Source organism: Brachyhypopomus gauderio, chromosome 7 (genome assembly GCF_052324685.1).
Source record: "Brachyhypopomus gauderio isolate BG-103 chromosome 7, BGAUD_0.2, whole genome shotgun sequence".
Lineage (NCBI taxonomy): Eukaryota > Metazoa > Chordata > Actinopteri > Gymnotiformes > Hypopomidae > Brachyhypopomus > Brachyhypopomus gauderio.
In genome coordinates, this window is record NC_135217.1 from 21,321,977 (window position 1) to 21,342,300 (window position 20,324).

The window sequence follows — 20,324 nt, forward strand, 5'->3', positions numbered from 1 at the left end:
CATAATTTTTTGCATGCTAAATATACATACAAACATGAAAAATGGCCTGTGTCTTACCAAGTCAGCTGTCTTTCTTATTCAAACCCTAGCTGCAAGGTATTGCACAAGGGAGACTCTTAGTAAACAGCTGGCCATTCCCAAGGCATTAGGCCCAAACCTTTTCAAAGAGGTCTGCTGTATCCAGTCAACAAATATGCAATGGGCAAAAAGCCTACAAAAAAATCATGGTACAATTACTCAAACTTTGAACCAAACACTGAATAAGACATCTTACTTTTTGGGGGGGACCTGGCCCACATTGACTTTGACACAGATGACCTTGCGATTCTGCATGCCTGTGGGGCAGGGAGGCTTCTCCAGGCCAGAAGGGGCAGTGCGGGGGCCGGCAGCGGAGGAGTTGAGCGTGGTCAGGGAGGGGTCGTCCGTGCACGGCCCCCAGGGGCCCGTCTGCCAGTGGTACACCACACAGGCGTGGCCGTTGCAGGTCCGCACCTCCTGCAGGGCGCTGGCGTTGGGACAGTTGGCTCCTCCTGTGAGCACATGCCATATTAGAGTCAGCCGTCCAACTAGAATGAGCTTTTAGCAGGTCTTTCACCATATCTGAAAGCCTGCTAGCAAGTGCACTGCTGGATTTAGCACCTCAGTTTCTAGCACTATATCACAGAAAAGGTGCAAGACAATGTAGTTTGCGACAGAATCACATGGAAATTGAAACTGTGTTGGGCCTGAGCATTAAGCACAAAAATCTAGAGTAATCAAGAACTTTTAGACATCTACTGTCAGTGCGGCATGGCTGGTTATTCCATGTTCCTCTCTAAATGACGGAGTGGACACATTCAGTGGCAATCCATGGCAGACAGCAATGCAAATCTGAAAAGGCTCTGGGCATGTCCAAATAACTGCAGACATTCCCAAGCTCCCTGGGGGACGTAGAGGCCCAGAGGGTGACGTGACTCGTGCCCTGGCCATCCAGAGAGAGGTGACTAGCTCCATAATGAGGAGCAAACTCCACCCATGAGTCAAGCTGGTAACCAGCGCTCCTGAAGGTGCCTCTCTGACACCCGCATGCTTTAGCCCTGAGCACTGGGCTGTTTAAAGAGGCACGGTGTTGTCAGAAAGCTGCAAACACGACCATCAGAATTGCTGGAGAAAAACAGCAATGCTGCCCCAAGCAAGGACACTAGGTGTAATAGACTGGCAACTTTTTAGAGCTGTTCTGTAGTTTTATAGCCATATGGTGTTTGATGCAAAGATGCACCGTGATCAAAATAATAATAAGAAAAAGCCTTATCCTTAGACAGCATCCAGAGTCACCAGACTAAAAATTCATCTGTCCACTATTTTTTATTTGGAACACTTGAATTGTTGGGTATCTCCAACTCTGAACACATACCCATTTATACATATACATAATACTATACATATAAAAATCGAGCACAGCACTGGTTCAGTCCCTCAGGAGGACAGACAAGCTAACAGTCACAAAGCTAGTTGGTGACAGTTCGTTCATGATTAGCTCACATTTGCCCCTGGTTTTGTTCCCAGCAAGTTGGGATTCATCACAGAGGCGTCTACTGGACAAATATTCAACACTGCTCCCGTGAGAGTGCACAGAAAAGTGTAGAGTTTGCCAGACTGTTTTTGATAGCCTAGCTTCTGGCTAGTTTAGCTTGGTGTCAAGGCTGCATTGATTTCATTTTAGTCTCTAGCTGCATTCAGAATTTAGCTGAAAAAGGTTAGCCTGTTCCCAAGGTCCCGATCCGATGCGATGTGTTACGGCACCTCAGGTGTGACCCAGAGGGCAATGCTCATGTTATTTTTACTTTTTTTTTATTATCCAAATCCATGTTTGCTGTATAAATTAAGGTCCTCTGCTGACTTACTCAAATCTAATCCAAAAGACATCCATAATGCATATAGGGCTTTCTGCCCGAATGACTGCATTTAATATCTGTCACTTATGTTAGAAGGCAAGGTGGACGCCGGCTGTATGTAGAAGTCAGACAGCATAACCTTGCGATAACGGTGAGAGTAATGTTTGTCTTCAGAATGGGGATGCAACTCACAAGCAGGCCCGTCGACAGGGGGGGACAACCGGGTCTGTTGTCCCGGGCACTAGGGCCAGGGGGGCCCATCAAAGAGCCCAGCAATTTATTTTTTATTTAAAGTCTATAATTTTTAAATAATCTTGAAATCTTTCATTAATATAAAATTATGTACTCATAATAAGCTCAATGGCTCAAATATATATGTTTTTTACCTATCTGCATATTTTCCATTAAGTGCACACACCCCCGCCTCCCACTGGAAAATGGTTTGATCCAGCACCGACTGTAGCCGGCCGGTATCCGCCCAACAGCGGGAAATACAGTGGTGGATAGTTAAAGTAAATACAGAAATCTGGAGCGCAGAAAAGAAAGGAAAAACATTTACCTGACGAATTTTAAAGTTGCATTGTGTTCCAGGTTTGAAAAGTGCTGGAATTTAGGGTAAAGTACTTGAAAATGCTTGAAATTGTAACTACTTCGTTTCACAACAAATAGCTGTCTGACTGAACAGTTCTCGTGAAGACGTTAAGATTGGGCGTTTTGAAAATAAACAACCATTAAATAATGTGATAAAAAGCGAATTATTTCGAATCATTTCGAGTATATGTATAAATATTTAACTTAATGAAGTTTAACGTGCTGGAAAATATTGAAATGGACCTTTAAAGTGACGTACACGTGCTTTAATTCCACTTTATAAAGGTGTATGAACCCTACAAACATGACTTTGTTCATTGCGCTGAAGCGCGGCACGCGCGAAGTTACAAAATTCGAGAGGCCCTCGCGCATGGGCGGAGCCACTGCGATTACGTCATTTTCGCGCGAACCCTCGTGCCGCTGGCGCTGGGGGGGGGGGGGGGGGGGGGGGGGGGGTCACATGAATCTTTCTTGTCCCGGGCCCCAGCAACACTGTCAACGGGCCTGCTCACAAGGGCACATTTATGGAAATTTTTCCTTAAACAAACCCATTCAAGCCTGAGATCTAACATCGGTGGTGGTTGTAGTCTATACAGTAGTGTGCTATGGTTGTAGCGTGACTTCAGACAGTGGTTCTTAGAGATTTCGATAAAGAAGGGGCTTTGTTAGATGGTTAAATTAGTCTATGTTGTAAAATCCTATGATGGGTCATAAAAGTTTTGAAACTGTGAGTAGTCTGACCTGATACATTTTAACCTCTACAATTGTTATCCATGCCAGTACCTGAGAGGTCACTGTGAGGAAAAAAGTACTGCATTTTAAAACTCCAGAACTGCAGAACAACAACTTGAGAACGTAAGGCCATTACAGGTGACAAGGCACATGATGCATGTGGATAAAAACCAGAACCTACAGACTAAATCGCAGTTGCAAATTACACAGTGCTGGCTTTGCAGTTACCTTCTCCTGCGCTGTAGGCCAGGATGGCCCTGGTCCTCATCTGCTTGCCCTCTGCTGTTTTGCTTGAGCAGGTCTGGGAACAGGTGGACCATGGCGTCCAGGGGCTAAGGACACAATCTTTAGGGCAGGGGACCACGCAGGGCACAGCGTCAGGAACGCCAGCCTCATCACACAGCTCTCTGCTCACCTCCATACCTGCACACAGAGCAACACGGAGATAAGAACAGTAACTGGTTAGTAGTCGGGTGAGGTTCCCCACAACAATGGCAGATGCTACAAGCCTAATTTGGAATAGTCTGCCAGGAGTCATCAGTAATGCGGTGAGCTAAACATTGTTTCTGGATCTGAAGGTATTGTGAATAGTGCTGTCAATTCCAGGTGCCGCGATTAAAAGTCCGCACCAGGATTTTGCTCAAGCTTGCTAGATTTTCTAATTAGCAATCCAGGTAAAATTAGTGGAATCAACACAATCCAGGAAGCCTGAGCAAAATCCTGGTGAGGACTTTTAATCGCGGCACCTGGAATTGACAGCACTAATTGCGAAGTTTGTATCCACAACTAGGAAAGGGCCCCCTGTGAGCCGCTGGGCTCGTCGCCTCTCGGCTTGGGACAGGTTCGGTTTTGTGAAGTTCCCGTCTCTCTCTCTATGTAAACGGAGCGGCAAATACCAAACAAGGATGTATGCTGGGTCATGGGCCGGGACGCAGCATCGCTACAGGAAGCACCATCCTCGTAGTGCACACGGCGTTAGGCCCGGAATGAAAGCAAGAGAAGCATTTCACCTCCTACACACAGGTGGCAGAGAGAAGCCAGCCGTCCCAGACACCAAAGCTCAAAGCGCCATCTCAACGCTCGTGTTAGGTGTGGTAAAAACACAGCGCGAGAAGCACGTCGCTGTCAAACCGAGCTAAATCCAGAGTGAATCCACGCAGAACATCCGCCTACATCTGTATGTGGTGGTGTGAATTACATTCTTAATCAGAGTCTAAAAATAAAGGAAGGCATAGACTGGAAGCTTCCATGGGTTGCAGAAAAATGCACACTTACACATTTGGAATTCATGATCTGTACAGTACTGCCTCTGTACACATCATGCATGCTTGCTTTCAACACATCTAAAGCATTAGTATGCTAAACGCCATTTTACATCAATTTTATGTGCAAAACACCCCCCCCCCCAGAAAAAAATCCAAAGCTTGATTTTCTCATCTCCTCTCCATGTAAAGGTAATGCATACTACTGTCTCGATTTGAACACTGAATCAAAGGGAGAGAAAGACAAAATTAGAAAAAGACAAATGAGACAAAAGTAGCCAAGTCATGCTCTGAGTACAAAAGCCACTCAAAAAATCAAAGTAAGGAAGACTGTGGCAAAGCTTTTCCTATCGATGACGGCGAGGTAACCATATCAATTGGTGCAGTGTAGCATGCCCATTTTTGCGTTCTCAATAAATGCCTGTCCCCTGAAAAAAAAAACATGCCCCACCTCCTTAAAAAAGATAAAAAAGAGCAAATGAATGAGCTAAGAAATTAGGCATGACGGCGGCACAGTAGTAAACAGACTTCCATCACCACAAGTCTGGGTCTGAATCCCATTAGGGAAACTCGAAGAAACAGAAGAATGAGGCAAAAAGCTGGCAGGTTTGAACAGTGTGGCAATTCTAGAGTATTCATAACTAAGAAAGTGTGACTTGTTTTACGATGATACAGTGATATAAAAGCGTGCACTTTTGGTGCAGGGTTTAAAAAACCCTTTTAGTGCCAGACAGAAATGTTCCTTGACGGTTCGGTAACGTTTTAAGAGTGTACAAGGCTTTTGAGAGAGTCTCCCGAGACATGTTAAACTTAAGTGAGTGTACTGAGAGCCAATATGCGTGTGTGTGTGTGTGTTTGTGAGTGTGTGAGGGAGAGGAAGAGGTAGAGAGAGAGAGAGAGAGAGAGAGAGAGAGAGAGAGAAAGAAAGATATACACAAAGAGACAGAAAGATGAGCATACACAGAAGATAAGGACAGAGCTAAAAAAAAAGCAAAGGTAGAGATCTGATGGAAACCTTTAGCAGGTCTGATGAGCACTTCTCAACACAACTCACTGGTCCCTATGCAGTGTGACATAGTTAAGGGGAAAAATCCATTCTGTAGGCAAGATGAGAAATTAGTGTTTTCTGAGTTTCACACATATATATGACCTTAGCTTAGAACACCTTCCTCAAACTACACAACTACACAATCTCACAATGGCCACAGCTGCATGACCTCACAGTGGCCACAGCAACACAACCTCACAGTGGCCACAGCAACATGACCTCACAGTGGTCACAGCAACACGACCTCACAGCAGACATGGTTACACAACCTCACATTGGCCACAGCTGCACAACCTCACAGTGGCCACAGCTGCATGACTTCACAGTGGCCATAGCAACATGACCTCACAGTGGACATGGTTACACAACCTCACAGTGGACATGGCTACACAACCTCACAGTGGCCACAGCTGCACAACCTCACAGTGGACATGGCTACACAACTTCACAGTGGCCATAGCAACATGACCTCACAGTGGCCACAGCTGCATGACTTCACAGTGGCCACAGCAACATGACCTCACAGTGGACACGATTACACCACCTCACAGTGGCCACAGCTGCACAACCTCACAGTGGCCACAGCAACACGACCTCACAGTGGCCACAGCTGCATGAGTTCACAGTGGACACAGCAACTCGACCTCACAGTGGACACGGTTACACAACCTCACAGTGGCCACAGCTGCATGACCTCACAGTGGCCACAGCTGCACGACCTCACAGTGGCCACAGCTGCCAGACCTCACAGTGGACATGGCTTCATGACCTCACAATGATCACAGCTGCATGACTTCACAGTGGCCACAGCAACACAACCTCTTAGTGGACATGGCTACACAACCTCACAGTGGCCACAGCTGCACAACCTCACAGTGGCCACAGCAACATGACCTCACAGTGGCCACAGCTGCATGAGTTCACAGTAGCCACAGCAACACGACCTCACAGGGGACACAGTTACACAACCTCACAGTGGCCACAGCTGCATGACCTCACAGTGGTCACAGCTGTAAGACCTCACAGTGGCCACAGCTGCAAGACCTCACAGTGGACATGGCTTCATGACCTCACAATGGTCACAGATGCACGACCTCACAGTGGCCACAGCAACATGACCTCACAATGGCCATAGCTTAATGACCTTACAGTGGCCACAGCTACATGACCTCACAATGACCACGCAGTTTTGATTCTGCCTCCAATTAAATGCCTTGAATTCAATGCTGACACCAAAACAAAACTCTTCTGTGGACATCCAGGAGAAAAGGACAGCATCTTTGGAGATAGTGAATGAACGTCATTTCTCATGCAGTCAGATCTCATTTGATGAAGGTTAATTCACTATGTTATCATGTGTTTCATCAAGTTTGATTTATTACCAGAACCGTCCGATATCAGTTAAAGACACCCATCATTGTTATCTCGTTCTGGAACATGCAGTCAGACTTTGGGCTGCTTTGGCTGTATGTTTTCTATTGCTGTGTGGGTTGTAAGAAACCAAACAGATGTCTTCAAAACAGACATCTGAACAGGTTTCAGTGCACGGTAGGAATGATACATGACATATGATGGGACATGTGATAGGACAGATCTGCAAATGACATTTGGTGTTCTGAAAACGCATCTCACCATTGTTGTTAATGCAGAGGACCTGTGGTAGCTGGGTTCCGGGTCCACAGTCCATGTCCCCATCCGGGACACACTCCTCCAGTCCGAGCAGCCTCCATGTGACGCAGCTGGGATCGTCACACGGAACAGCCTCCACCAGGTGAGGACAACTGCCCTCTCCGCCCGTCGGGTAGTTTGTGATCTTCCGCCGTCGAAATTTGAATCCTGGATCCAATGCACATAGAATATGCATGATATTGAATCTTTTGACAGGTTGGCTTTAGCTTCAGAGATGGACTGTCAGGATGTGAAGATCATTCCAAAGTCGGGCACAGGTGTTTGTCCTTAATCTCACCAGGTTATGAGGAACCTTCACATTTAGCCTCATTATGGGAGAAATCAGCTGTCAGCACAGGTAAAGGATTGGCCATGAAGTGTTCGTTTATTTATTTATTTTAAGTGTTTTCATTGCGCTCCATTTCTTTGGATTCCTTCTGGTTGCTTTTTAACATTAAGCATGACATCGCTCATTTAAATAATGCGAATAAGGGTATGCGAAATGAAAATATGAAACACTGATTGGTACACCAAAGGAAAGTATGAATATTAATAACCGCAATCACTATCCTCCAGAGTGCTAAAGATGATACATAGAAGAATATCAGGAAGTGCACTGCTTTGAACTTTTCTGTGTTCCTGGAGAATGTGAAGATGGCTCATTAGGCAAAACACACCAATGTTTTGACAGCACCTTGCAGTAGCAGCCAAGACAATCCTCATGTCAGTCACCTTATAAACAGCTGAGTGTGTTCAACTATGCTTTGATGATTAAGTATAAAGCAGGGAAGATATCTTTTACCTGTCTTTAAAGTTCAGTCATCACTGCTACTGAAAATGCCATGTCAATAAACTGTATTCATACAGCACAACACCTTCTTCCATATCACGCCCATGTTCTTATCACTGCTGTATTAACAATGGTCTAGGATCTAAATAACACCCGTTCAGCACTGGGCTTGTAGTCAGGAACCGGAGAACATTGAGCAGACTGTGGCTGACAAACTGTGCATGTCAATATAGTCCAATGTCATTAAAGAATCTGTCTGTGAGTGCAGGTCCAAGCAACGTGTGAAGTGTGTGGTGACTGTGTGCGGAGGGTGAAGCTGTACCTTTCCTTACTGTTTGGTCATTGCAGTTTTCAAAGGTGCAGGGGCCCCAGACTCCCCAGGGAGAGACCTCACACTCGATGGGGCATGAGAGGTGACACAGCTGGCTGGTACTCGGTACCGGCCCTGCACACAGCTGCCTATCCACAGGCTGCAATGCTAAAGGGAAAAAACACACATACACACACACACACATTCCATTATACCACAATCACCGATGGACATTGAGATGAAACATGTTGAATGATTACAGCTACAAAGGCTACGAGTGCAGTGTGCGTCTGTATTAATCTCTTTCACAGCTCAGAAGGGCTAGCATCTGTTCCTTACTACACCACAGCAGAGAGAGCAAGCAGCAAGACACATTCATCAGTGGGTATAAGAACAACACACTCTTTTTTTTTTTGCACGAACAGTGGAAAACTCTGTGCCATCCACAAATGTACAACAGAAGGTTTTCTCTGCTAATGGGCCTGATTGAGAAGCCTCTTCACTGAGCAGAGGACAGGCAGACTTCAAATGGCAGCCCCTCCTTCCGGCAGACCAAACACTGCCATGCTGACAAGCGCAAGAAATGCGTCCGCCCTCGGGAGCAACTCGTTCCAAATACGTGTCCTCCGCCAGACCAGGTTCAGAATCAGCAGCTGCTAGATTCTCTGAGGCAGTGTCTATCACACAATCTCCTGAAATAACAAAATTATGGAAATCTAAGTCAATGGGGAAAAGGATGTTCAATGCAACAACGTACGCTAATTGCTTTGTCTCTGTACATTCCTGAAATTAATGGAGCCAAAAGTTATAACCAACACACACACAGCACGGCAACTGACTTATCAAACGCTAAATTAACATAGCACTTCACACGTTGTACGTGTTTACCCTGCCAGATGGTCTAGACTCCCCCTACACACTGAGTGTATAATCAATGCTCTGGAACTGTGTGAATAATCACACACACCGAACACACTGGCTGAGGGCAACTGTACCAACAAAGCTTTCTATACAAAAGCCAGTAGTGTTAATTCTGCTTAAAGCAGGCCTTCAAACCACAACACTGGTCCAACACTGGCCTAACCTACTCTGTGACGGTTAAAAAGCAGTTCTACTAATTACAGTGAGCTATGACAGTGAACGTGAGGGCAATACTAAAGCAGTGTAAGAGCTTCAAATATGTAACCAAGAAGGGATACAGGTGCATACACAGCAACTGGCAATAATATGCAACGAATCAGACACACGTTGTGTGGGGCTGTCTTATCTGACGTGTCTGATCATTCTTACACACTTGAATATCGCCCAGTGACAGTCTGTGGAGAACTAATTACATTCAGCACTGCCTCACTCAGACTTACCCAACAAGGCAGGGAGAGTTCCTGATTTAGCAGCAGATATGCTGGCAAAGGAACAATTGTGCATCTGCACAAACTGAACACACTACAGCCCAATGAAAGGTATAGTGCCCTTGCTATAAGTGATTTAAAAGAAAACCTTTTAAGGGTGGAGGGTATGAGCCTATAAACCTCTCAGTAACCGACTAAACAATAAATCAACGGGCCAATCAATAATCAGTTAGAAGTTGTACAAATCGCAGAGGAAAAGAACTGAAAAAAAGATACATTTATTTAACTGACAAATAATAAAAATCTAACTAAATCTTCACAATGTGGCAACCCAGTGAATGATAATTTCATGCTTTTTTCGATAGATATCTTGTGCCCTGAGGTTGAGCGCAAACCAGCTCCAGTCTTTCATAGATTATTACAGAGGCCATCGCTGGTCAGAGAAGGGGCTTATATGCACATTTCTACATCAACTGGTACACCTCTTAATTAATAAAAACTGATTCATTGGCTGAACAGTTAACATCTGAGTGGCCCATGGAGGGGATTGTGGCCCAGGGAGGATTGTGGGTACTATAAGATGTGATTGAAGGGGTTTGCTCTACTTTACCTGCATAAGGCTCCTCGCTGCACCCAAGCAGATCTAGTGCTAGCAAACACAACTAGTGTAGGAACTACTGTGGAGAATCATGGCTATGAGCAATACACACTCTGTTAACAAGAATCTCACAGGGCCATGTAGGACAAACCGACCATGTACAATTGCTCTGTCATGGGTTAAAATCTTTGTTTGAGGACATTTAAAGTCCTTATTATCGGGGTTCACATATTTAAAGTTACATAAAATCCAGCTTGGGATCTCCACTGGTAATATAATGTCACACCCCAATATCTTTGAATGGTTCTAAAATGCTAGCAGGAAGAAGCCTCCCCCGCCCCTCCCCCCACTTCCTTCAGCAGTGTGAGGGCTCTTGAGGGAAGAGCACAGCACTGTCATTACTTCCTGTCCAGTGCCCGTGAGGCAACAAGCTCCTGCATGTCATTCCCATTCAGGCAAGTCGCTCGCTCCATCGGACGGCTGCCCCTGCTCCTTTGAGGCTGGTAGAATATACTTAACAGCACATCCTGGCACAGTCTCCCCGAGTCCAACTCCCCTGCTCCCTGCCAGTTCTGCTTACCGTGATAGAGTCAGGACCCCTGCACCATGTCGATAAGTCACCCCCCTCCCCCCCGCATGCATACACACAGCCAACTAGTACCAAACACAACCAAGCCTCTTCCAACCAATAGCGGCCGGTGATCCCCGCGGCGGAGATCTTTTCTGCAGTGATTACACGCACGCTTCCGCCTTTAAGGCGCGCCAGCTCTAATGTAACAACAAGGGAGCGTCCTGATAGGTCTCTCCGCGCGCTTTCTGTGGGTGTGTGTGTGAGGAGCAGAAAAGACAGGCAGGGGAGAGGGAGATACAGATGGAAGGAGAGCGGGAAAAAGGGATAGAAAAAAAAGGGAAAGAGAGGAGAAGTAGGGAAACGAGGAGGCGGACAAGATTGGAATAAGAAAGGATAATGAAATGCAGAAGAGACAGAGAGAGGAGGAAAGGTAAGGAAGGAGTGATAGAGAGAAATGTAAAGAGTGATAGAGGGAGGAAGAGAGGTACGGATGGAGACAAAAATGAGGTCTTTTTCTAGAAAGCGTGCCACTAAAAGGTGGCCGTATGTAGGGAAGTGCTGATGCAATCTGTATGAAAATGTGTGATTTCCTATTCACGTGAGTGGGTGGATGGGCACCGATGGTGCTCATTTGGTGTGCTCAGAGCCTTATTCTCTAAGAAAGCCAGGAATAAATCCCCGCAGAGCTAAGCGCTCCAATTTACGTCTGCCAGAAACACACCTCCTCTGGATGCATTGCACTACTTTGTGGTAAATGACATATCATAAACAAGAAAAGCAATAACTTAATTGTTCTGCACTGTTCCTATTTGTGTATAATTCACATTAATATTAATTCATCCTCCACTGATTTAAGATAACCAAGTGGGGCAGTGCAAACTCTATGTGCACATATCACATAGCCATTATAAAATAATATCTTATACAGTATATGAGATGTGATAATACATACATATCATATATACGTCATATTTATAAATAATGTCAACATTGCAAATGTGAGATGTGAGAATATCACTCCTAACGATTCATAGTGATGTGCATATTATAAACCATCTTTCACATCCAGACTGAGCACATTGAGACCTGGAGGCGTGGCTTTGTCCCTGACTCATGTAGGGACCTGAAGGCGTGGCTTTGTCCCTGACTCGTGTAGGGACCTGGAGGCGTGGCTTTGTCCTTGACTCGTGTAGGGACCTGGAGGCGTGGCTTTGTACCTGACTGGTCTTGGTTACTGCTCGGGTCGGAGGGCAGTTCCACGCTTGCCTGGAGACAGAACACCTCTCTCACTTGCAGGCCACCCCCACACAAGCCTGTCTGGTTGCCACGGCGCCGGTCCTGCTGGCTTAGCAACACGTCCACGCGACACTCACCCCACTCTGTGGTCCTCCAGGTGTAGCTGTTGGGGTCATGTGACAAAAACCCCCCAAAATGTTTCTGACATGTTACATTGACATATCACATTTCATATAAATGCAGTGGACTAACTAAGTAGCAATAATAATTCTGAAGACAGTCTATATTTATAGCTTTTGACAGACACTCGTATCCAAAGCAACTTGTATCAGTGTGACAGTACATGTGATGCTTGGGAATCAAACCCACAATTTTGGTGTTACCATCACCTAGTTTTAATATACATATAAATTATAAAGCATCTCATGCATTGTTATGTTCATACAACGAACCCAAGACCCATCATGAAAAAGGCTGTTGGAAAATGTGGCACAGATGTGTGAAACAAGAACACCACCACAGATGAACCCATGAGTATGTGGGAGGTATTGAAGACAGGGAGCTTGCAGGTATAGCTAATCCAATAACCTCAGCGCAGATCTTATGCTGGCTAAACTAATCTAGCAAGGTTAAAAACTTACTTAGATTCACTGTAGGCTGAATCAGCTGTTATTTACACAGTACGTTTCTACTGCAATTTCACATCTTTCAATAGGTCATTTGCTAGCGGTTCATAAAACATGTCAGGAGCCATTCATTGTAGAATTTACAGTTTCAAAGGGGTTGAGTAGCGTTTTTCTCACTGGTGTCCTCTGTGCAGGTCATCCCTGATTTTCTCTATGCTATTATGCAGCACTGCTAATTGGTTATAAAGCTATTGGCTATTATTATTTCTTGGCTGCTGTTCAGCACTAGAGGAGAGTGCTGGTGTCCTTTTCCTGTTCCTTTGCATTCATAGCAGCGTACCAACACATTAGTCAGCCTGACCCATTTTTCCATTTAGGCTCTGAGTAGTAGACATTAAAGGTCCACCCACAAATGCTAAAGGCATTAATAAGGAACCATTTAGCATCAAGGAGTTAGCAGAGTGTATTTGTGCTACCTGTTCCTACTAGTTCTTATTCAGCAGTGACCATGTCAGCGCTTTGGAGCAGTAATAAATGTTTGCTGATCACTCAAATTTACAAAAGCTTTTTAGAACACAGAATGCCCGTCAGGCATTTCACGCTCATGCCAACAAGGGAGATTGTATTCCTGCCATCGTGGGACCAGTGATGGGGAAACCACAGCTAATGAAGCTGACCCTGTCTTAGAGATGCCGGTCTGAGGGGGAAACGGGGTTGCTGAGGGGAGCTGCTTCTCTGCTCGTGAGATTCTGTAAGTGAAATGCAGGAAACGTGTTTAGAGTCGCTACTGGCAAACCATTTGTGAGGCTGCGGCGTTCTGTCCCCCAGGGCCATCTGTGAGATGAGAGGAGGGACGTAAACCTCCCCCCCCCTCCCCCTGAGACCAGTGCTTTTCGTCTGGGCCCTGGCCCAAGACTCTCACCTCCTCCCTGCTACCATATGTTCTCTCCATCTCTCTCTCCTGTGCCCGGTGCACGGTGGCCAGCCGAGGGTCAACTGGTACCCGCTGTGGGCGAGACGCCTGCTCGAGACTCGTCGTGCTTGTCCGGGTGTCCCAATGCCGCACGGCTGTTTTATGACGCGTTGCGTATCGGCGCAAGAGGCCTGACTTTAACCTGCTGCCGCACACCGACACGATTTTGGGGTGGGGGGGCTACGCTGTAAATGTCACGTTGTACTAGTGTGAGCGTTTAGTGCTCACGTTGTACTAGTGTGAGCATTTAGTGCTTTTAAGAGCATTGCCATGGAAACCGGTGGCTATGGATGAATGACTGGTGATGCATGTGAGTATCATGAGCCTACTATATAAAGCAAATGTCATATCTTATGAAACAGGAGTTTGAGGAGTATGTGAACGGGCACATGGAATGGAACACTGAACACTGTAATAAAAAATGTACATTGTATAAAATTTTAAGAACAAGAATAGATTATTCTCGCTCCCAGATTGTACATTTTGGCTACTGATGAGCACAATCACTCAGCTTCCTCCTCCTCGGGCGTCTGGTGGGGGTGGGGGGGGCACTTACGTGGTGCAGGGTGGGACGCCGTCTCCGAGGGGCTCGCAGGGCTCAGTCTCCTCCAGCAGGGGGCACTCTGCGCCTCCGCCCACAGGAAGCTGTTGGATCTGCCTGTGGCGTGTGCGTGCGCCCTTGGGCGTGCTGGGCTCAGCGCAGGTCTTGGAGCACGGAGCCCACGCGGCCCACTCGCTCAGCACGCAGGCCGCGGGCATCAGGCAGGACTGGTGCAGGTCTGGGAGGCCCCAGTGGGGGCAGCGGCTGCAACGAGATTTCACGTTTTGCTTTCAGGTCGGTAATTATGGACATTTCTACGTATTCTTCATGGTCTTTATGTTTTGGCCACAACAGCATGTAGATCTTTTATCCTCGTGATGTTTCAGACGTTTGTGCTGCACGATTTTAAACTAGATTTATATATTTTTTTGTTTCGAATTAAGTGATGCTGGGGTTGAGAATAATTTGACATGACGCTAATAAAAAATGTTAAATTATCACTTCTAATTCTAATAACGTGGCTCTTCAACTTCCACTTTCGTACTAACACCATAACAGTTAACCGGTCGTAATGTCAAAACTACTAACCATAATCAGTATGTTCATGTTACCAGAAGTACTTTTTGCCGGTAATAATTCCGTGAGCTTCTAAAGACCTTTCAGTGGCCAGTAATTTGATGCATAAAAGTAAAAAAAAGAAGCATTTTCTCTTTGTCTCAGTCTCGAAGGTAAAGCCGTTGACAAGCAATTAGAGTTAATTACGGCCTGTGCGTATTTCGCTGGAGCTTCATTTAGCACCTCCGTGGGTACCGTGGGCCAGCCATCCCATATACCGTATTAAACTGGGTCGGATACTGGTAACAATAGCCCGTGATTGGCCATCGCTGCATTCCAGCAACAAGAAGCAAAATAAGTCACATTAATGTGACGTTAAATATAGGCCTAACATGGATTAAAAGGAAGCTTAGCATAGTGAGTATTAGGAAAGTTTTTTCTCTCAAACAAACATTCATTTTCTATGATGTGGGCAGAATAAATTGAGAATTGAAAATAAATGCAAGCATCAGTTTCAACAAGCATCTGCCCTTGAAACATCCGAGAATTGATGGCGATTCTCTGTGCAGCGGACCAGTAAACATGCAAAGAAAGAAATAAATAAAGACGCGGTGAACCTTTTGCCACCATATTCTACCTGTTACCGTATTTTACCTGTTACCATATTCTACCTGTTACCATACCATATCTACCACGTGCTATAAAATCCATGCAAAAAGATGAAATACATGATGAAAAAAAAATGAAATCATACAAATAAGTTAAAAACGCGCATGTGCCAATTATAGTTTAGATATTTGTTCATTAGATATGACGCCACACTGTTGAGTGATGCGTGCTGAATCGATACCGAACCTGAAAGAAAACGAGCCGACGCAGCGAAGCACATCAAAGGTGTTTGGCAGGACTACTGGCAAGAGTCGCACCAACCGCTTCAGAGCAAAGCCTGTTCCACTTTTTACAAGTGGCAAACAACTATGAATATTTCAGAGGCAGAAATAAACAAGTCAAAGATTAAAATGTAAGCTTCTGGGAGCGCGTGAGCCGACTAATGGCTGTTTTCAAGATATCATGCTGAAATATATATAAACTTATTGGATAAATTATTGGATATATTCTGTACATTTTGTACATGGCTGCAGTATGAAAATGACATACTTGGTAGCGTACCATGTAACTGGTGTAGCTACTTAGCTGTTATATTATAGTGAGGCCTGATAACACTGCTTCCATAATCTAAATGAAGAATTCAGTGATGTAAAATAGGAAACTGGATGTCAATATGTGTACGTCTTATGCAGTACTGCAGATAAAAAAACATATTTCAGTACATCTCCTGGTATTAAGTGTAACCTGGACATATAAAAAAATCCTTTATGGCTTTTACTCGATTTAAACTGTGACAATCAAAAACAAATTTCTCTGGCTGTAAAAGACCAATTTGGCGCACTGTTTTGTTGATGTCCAGACAGCATAGTTTGAGGGACCAGCACTGAGGTCTACCTGTAGTAAAGGCTTTACTAGGGCATGTGGGAATGCTACCTGTAAAACAGAACACAGTGCAGTCTGGGTTTATATACGCTGGTATGTGGATGGCACAGCTTAAAGCTTTAAGTGTCGTCACTTTGGTTCAACACATCTCTTTCCACAGTTCTTGTTCCTTATAAACAGGACATTTTCCAAACACTCTGTAGTAATGGCCATCTATAAAAAACAAATAAAAACAATTCATCTGCCTCATGTTAGTCATTAGCCGTTTCTGATGACTGGCATTAGGCTGAAGAATAAGATCTTTTATGTTCTTTTTTTAAATAGTACTGGCTAAGATTTCAATTACCTCGGGAAGTTGGGTGTGAATAGAAATGTCATGAGTACAGTGTAGAACAGACACACAGGAAGAGGGAGTGCTCCTTTACTCTGACAGCTTGGCAGGAAGAGATGGAAGAGGGAAGCGGAGAGTGTGGTGCAATTGTCCCCTGCCTATCATCCCCCAGACAGAGGGGTGAAAACAAGCTCTCCAGTATACAGCCACGGAGCCCTCGCCGTGCCCTCGGCTCCGCTAGACTGGAAGGCGGAGCTAAATAAATTGCTCACTGGGGAGGCTTCCGTGCCTCATGATGAGCTTGTTAAATTGTGCCGAACATTCGGAGTAGACGAGGGGAATAAAACAAAAAGCCCAGGGATGGTAATTGAAGTGTGATGCCGGTCCCTTGCTCACCTTAGCGTCACAGTGCTGCCGTTGCGGTGCACGCAGGCCACCTGCCGTTCCTGGACCCCCACCTCCAGATTCCACAGGTCGCTCTCCTGACGGTTCAGCCGGTTGCGGTTCCTTTTGCTCTTGATCAGCTCTCGCGTCTCCGGGTCCCGGCCGCCGTCCTGACCTTTGCCCTTCCGGCGCCGGGCCTGGCGGGCGGGGCGGCTCGGGGGCTGGGCGAGGGTGGCGGGGGAGGGTGGGGGGGGCGTGGCACATGCCCCCCAGGCGCCCAGGCGCAGGCTGAACGGGGCCTCTCTGCTGTCGCAGGTCCGCAGCGAGCACGTGCGGAACTCGGTGAGGTTGGGGCACGGCAGGCCTCCGAATCGCGGGGGCGCCAGTACGGAGCGCGCGCGGTTCTGAAGGCCCAGGCCACAGGTCTTGGAGCAGGCGGTCCAGGGGCTGAAGCAGGACACCACGCAGTCCCGGGGGCACGGGATCAGGCAAGCCTGTTCTACCAGAGGCTGCGGCTCAAAGTACTCGCAGATGGCGTCTGGGGCGGGGGAGCCGTCCGCCCTCAGGGCACACCGCACATCCCGTGTCTGGATGCCCTCCTCGGCCTGCAAACAAGTGCCCGCTGGGTGCCCGCCGTCCGAGCGCGGAGCCACGGGCATGCACTGACCCCAGGTGCCCAGGCGCCAGTCATACAGCTCCCGGTGCCAGTCACACACACGGAAACAGCTCTGCTGGTTGGCGGGGCGTGTCACCTGGAGGCAGTTGGTGGGCAGCGTGGTCCAGCCCTCCACATGGGCGCACCACACCGCCCGGCTCTGACTTCCCCCCGGGCCACACTCGCTGCCCATGCACCTCCCCCATGGGCCTGAAGATCAGGAGAGGGCACAGAACAGGACCGTGAGAGTGCAGTACACACAGCACGCATACATTCTAAATCTTTACATTTAGAAAAACAACATAACATATAAGGTTTATAACAGTGATTATCAGGACACAGAAACCAGACAGGTTCATTCAATGCAGGTAAGCAGACTTTTCAGCTGTAATTGTTGCTATAACTGAAGACTGAATGTCCCATTATATGTGAGATGTTCATGTCACAGAATGTGCTATTAGTTCATGTCTGACAAGTTAAATTTATAAGTAAGATGCATGAAAATTCAGTCTACAGCAGTTTCAAACTAACTTAAAGTTTAAATCTAAACAATTAAACTCCAGGCTTACTGTTCAGTTATGAAACTTCAGGTATATTATTCACTAGCTATTCTGAATTACCAGTAACCACATTGTTACTGCAATGTAACACTAACAAAGACGTGTAGTTACAAGAGTTAAAAGTCTGGCCACCCCCAACCTGCAGCTGTGTGGAGTGGAAGGGCCTGAGATGTTTTGCACCTTGCTGGTTCCTCTCACAGCTTTGTTAATCAAATCAAACTGAACGTGCTTTTTTCACAAGAGCTCCTGTTACGTCCTTTGCCATCCAGAATGCTGACTGAGTAAAGCACTCAAAGAAGTTTTAATTAAGTTACGCTTTAACTAAGGCTTTCTAACACTGCTGTACAGCAAACACAGAACAGGAAAAGGGCTGAAGAAGCACGGCCCCGTCCTGCGGTTCACAGTGTTTCAAAGCGGCCTAATTGCTAAGATGCAGCCTAATTGCTAAAGATTGCTGGTCTGTGACAGTGAGCATGCTGATTTTTTCATCCAAACAGCGGGTTTCTGGGCCTTTGAACATATCTGCACAGGTCCAAATGCGTCTGAGGGAACTAGAACAGGGTTTTGAACCAGTGGAGGGAAGAGCTTAAGAATGTCCCCTGATGAATCAGCAGGTGCACCACATCACCACGGTCCGCGTTGGCTAATCTAGTCAGATCAAGCCGGGGCCTGCGGTCCAGCTCCCATTAGCAGACAGGACTGTGTTCGGCCACTGCCGCGCTACGCCGGCCGATTCACCGCCGCGCCACTCCGGTGTCCTGCCTTCAGCTCACGGCGCCATCAAGATCACGGGCGATCCTTAACGAGGCCTCCGCCTCTGACACAATTTGCTGAATTATTTCTTTTTTTAAACTATTTCCGTAATTAGGTGATGGGAGGGGAGCCACATTGAGAGTGAGGTCTCGTTCGCAGTAGGACGTCGCTTTCTACACAGCAAACGCGAACGGCAGGAACGCACCAAACGGCTCACCAGAGGTGGCCGTGTCCGACAAGCACGGGAATGAAAGGCGTCGTTAGTCAAAGTGTTCGGCTCAGTACGATTCAAGAGCATGTGGTGTGCTAGCGCGGGGATCTGCAGGCCAGAACTAATGAAGAATAACTACAAGAAATAATTGGACAACATCATCTCACATACATCTACCCCACCCACAGGCTGTTCCCTGACTGTCTATTGCACATTGATTTCATTTGTGTGTAGATGTGGGCCAGGTGACTGGGATGAGGGGGTGTTGGTGTGGTATCACAGAGTGTGCCCTGCTGGCCACCGTGGATCAACCCCACCATGGATGAGCCCCACTACGGATCATCCCCACTGACGGACATCCTGTGTAAGGATTTTATGAGGACCAGGCTTTCACAAGCCTTATGGCTGGCAGGTCAAAATTTCAATTACACCAGCACATTTCCTCTTATGCAGACCTGCGTATGCTATGGAGGGTAATAACTACTGCACTAGAAGCAGCCAGAATTTAGTCTTTAAGAATCAGAATTTTACGAAGCGCGGTTTTCCTCACCGAAGCACCTGGTCTGAAGGCTCTTAAATCCACAGCGCATCAGGAGTTATGTGGGAGATCTAACAGTCCAGACGGTGAGGCATCGGGCTGAAATTCGGAGGGGTACTTCGTCCCGTCCTTCACATTTGGGACTGCACTGTTGGGGGTTTTATAGCTTCAAAAAATTAGTTTGGAAGGGGGGGGAGGGTGCAGATAAGTGAAGGAGAAGCAGTGGAAAAGGAGGCCGCTTCTCGCCGCTAATCTTCCCCGTGGCAATCCACCGCGAATGCGAGCCTCACTAAATCTTACCACTAACAACAGTGGGATTTCGTTTTCAAGTCTGCGCTCTCTGGTGCCGTGTCAGTGGAGGGGTGTCAGACGGTGATTATCAAAGAAACAGAAACCAGCCATCTGAAGAAAAAAAAAACGGAGAGAAAAGGTGCAGTCGAGAGTGCAAACCTCCCTCCTGCAATAATCCAGGATGGAAATGCGAAGCCGTGCGCCGCTGCTCTGAAGTCAGCATTACTGTCTCCTTTTTTTTTCCCCCCCGTCTTTTCTGCCGATTTTTTTTCCTTTGGCTTATGGAGTACACAAGTTTCCCACAGACACAGGCAGACAGTGAGAGGGGCTGTGTGACAGCACGTCTCATGAGACCACACTGATTAGGGCCACAGAAGGGCTGCCAG

The 20,324-nt window shown here is 46.6% G+C and overlaps 1 protein-coding gene and 1 long non-coding RNA gene across 2 annotated transcripts in view; one reads left to right on the forward strand and one right to left on the reverse strand.

Moving 5' to 3' along the window:
- The window catches only part of LOC143519274 (uncharacterized), a 10,974-nt gene extending 2,832 nt beyond the window's left edge, over positions 1–8,142 (forward strand). The window contains exons 2-4 of the long non-coding RNA XR_013132390.1: positions 7,157–7,278; positions 7,392–7,533; positions 7,752–8,142. This is a non-coding gene — a long non-coding RNA (uncharacterized LOC143519274). The remainder of the gene's footprint in view (positions 1–7,156; positions 7,279–7,391; positions 7,534–7,751) is intronic.
- thsd7ab (thrombospondin, type I, domain containing 7Ab) overlaps positions 1–20,324 on the reverse strand; it is a 70,042-nt gene that overhangs the window by 27,129 nt on the left and 22,589 nt on the right. The window contains exons 2-8 of the mRNA XM_077012551.1: positions 16,943–17,795; positions 14,185–14,433; positions 12,011–12,192; positions 8,288–8,443; positions 7,140–7,343; positions 3,426–3,620; positions 275–530 (exon numbers count right to left, since the gene is read on the reverse strand). Of these exons, the coding sequence (XP_076868666.1) occupies positions 275–530; positions 3,426–3,620; positions 7,140–7,343; positions 8,288–8,443; positions 12,011–12,192; positions 14,185–14,433; positions 16,943–17,795 (2,095 nt within the window). The remainder of the gene's footprint in view (positions 1–274; positions 531–3,425; positions 3,621–7,139; positions 7,344–8,287; positions 8,444–12,010; positions 12,193–14,184; positions 14,434–16,942; positions 17,796–20,324) is intronic.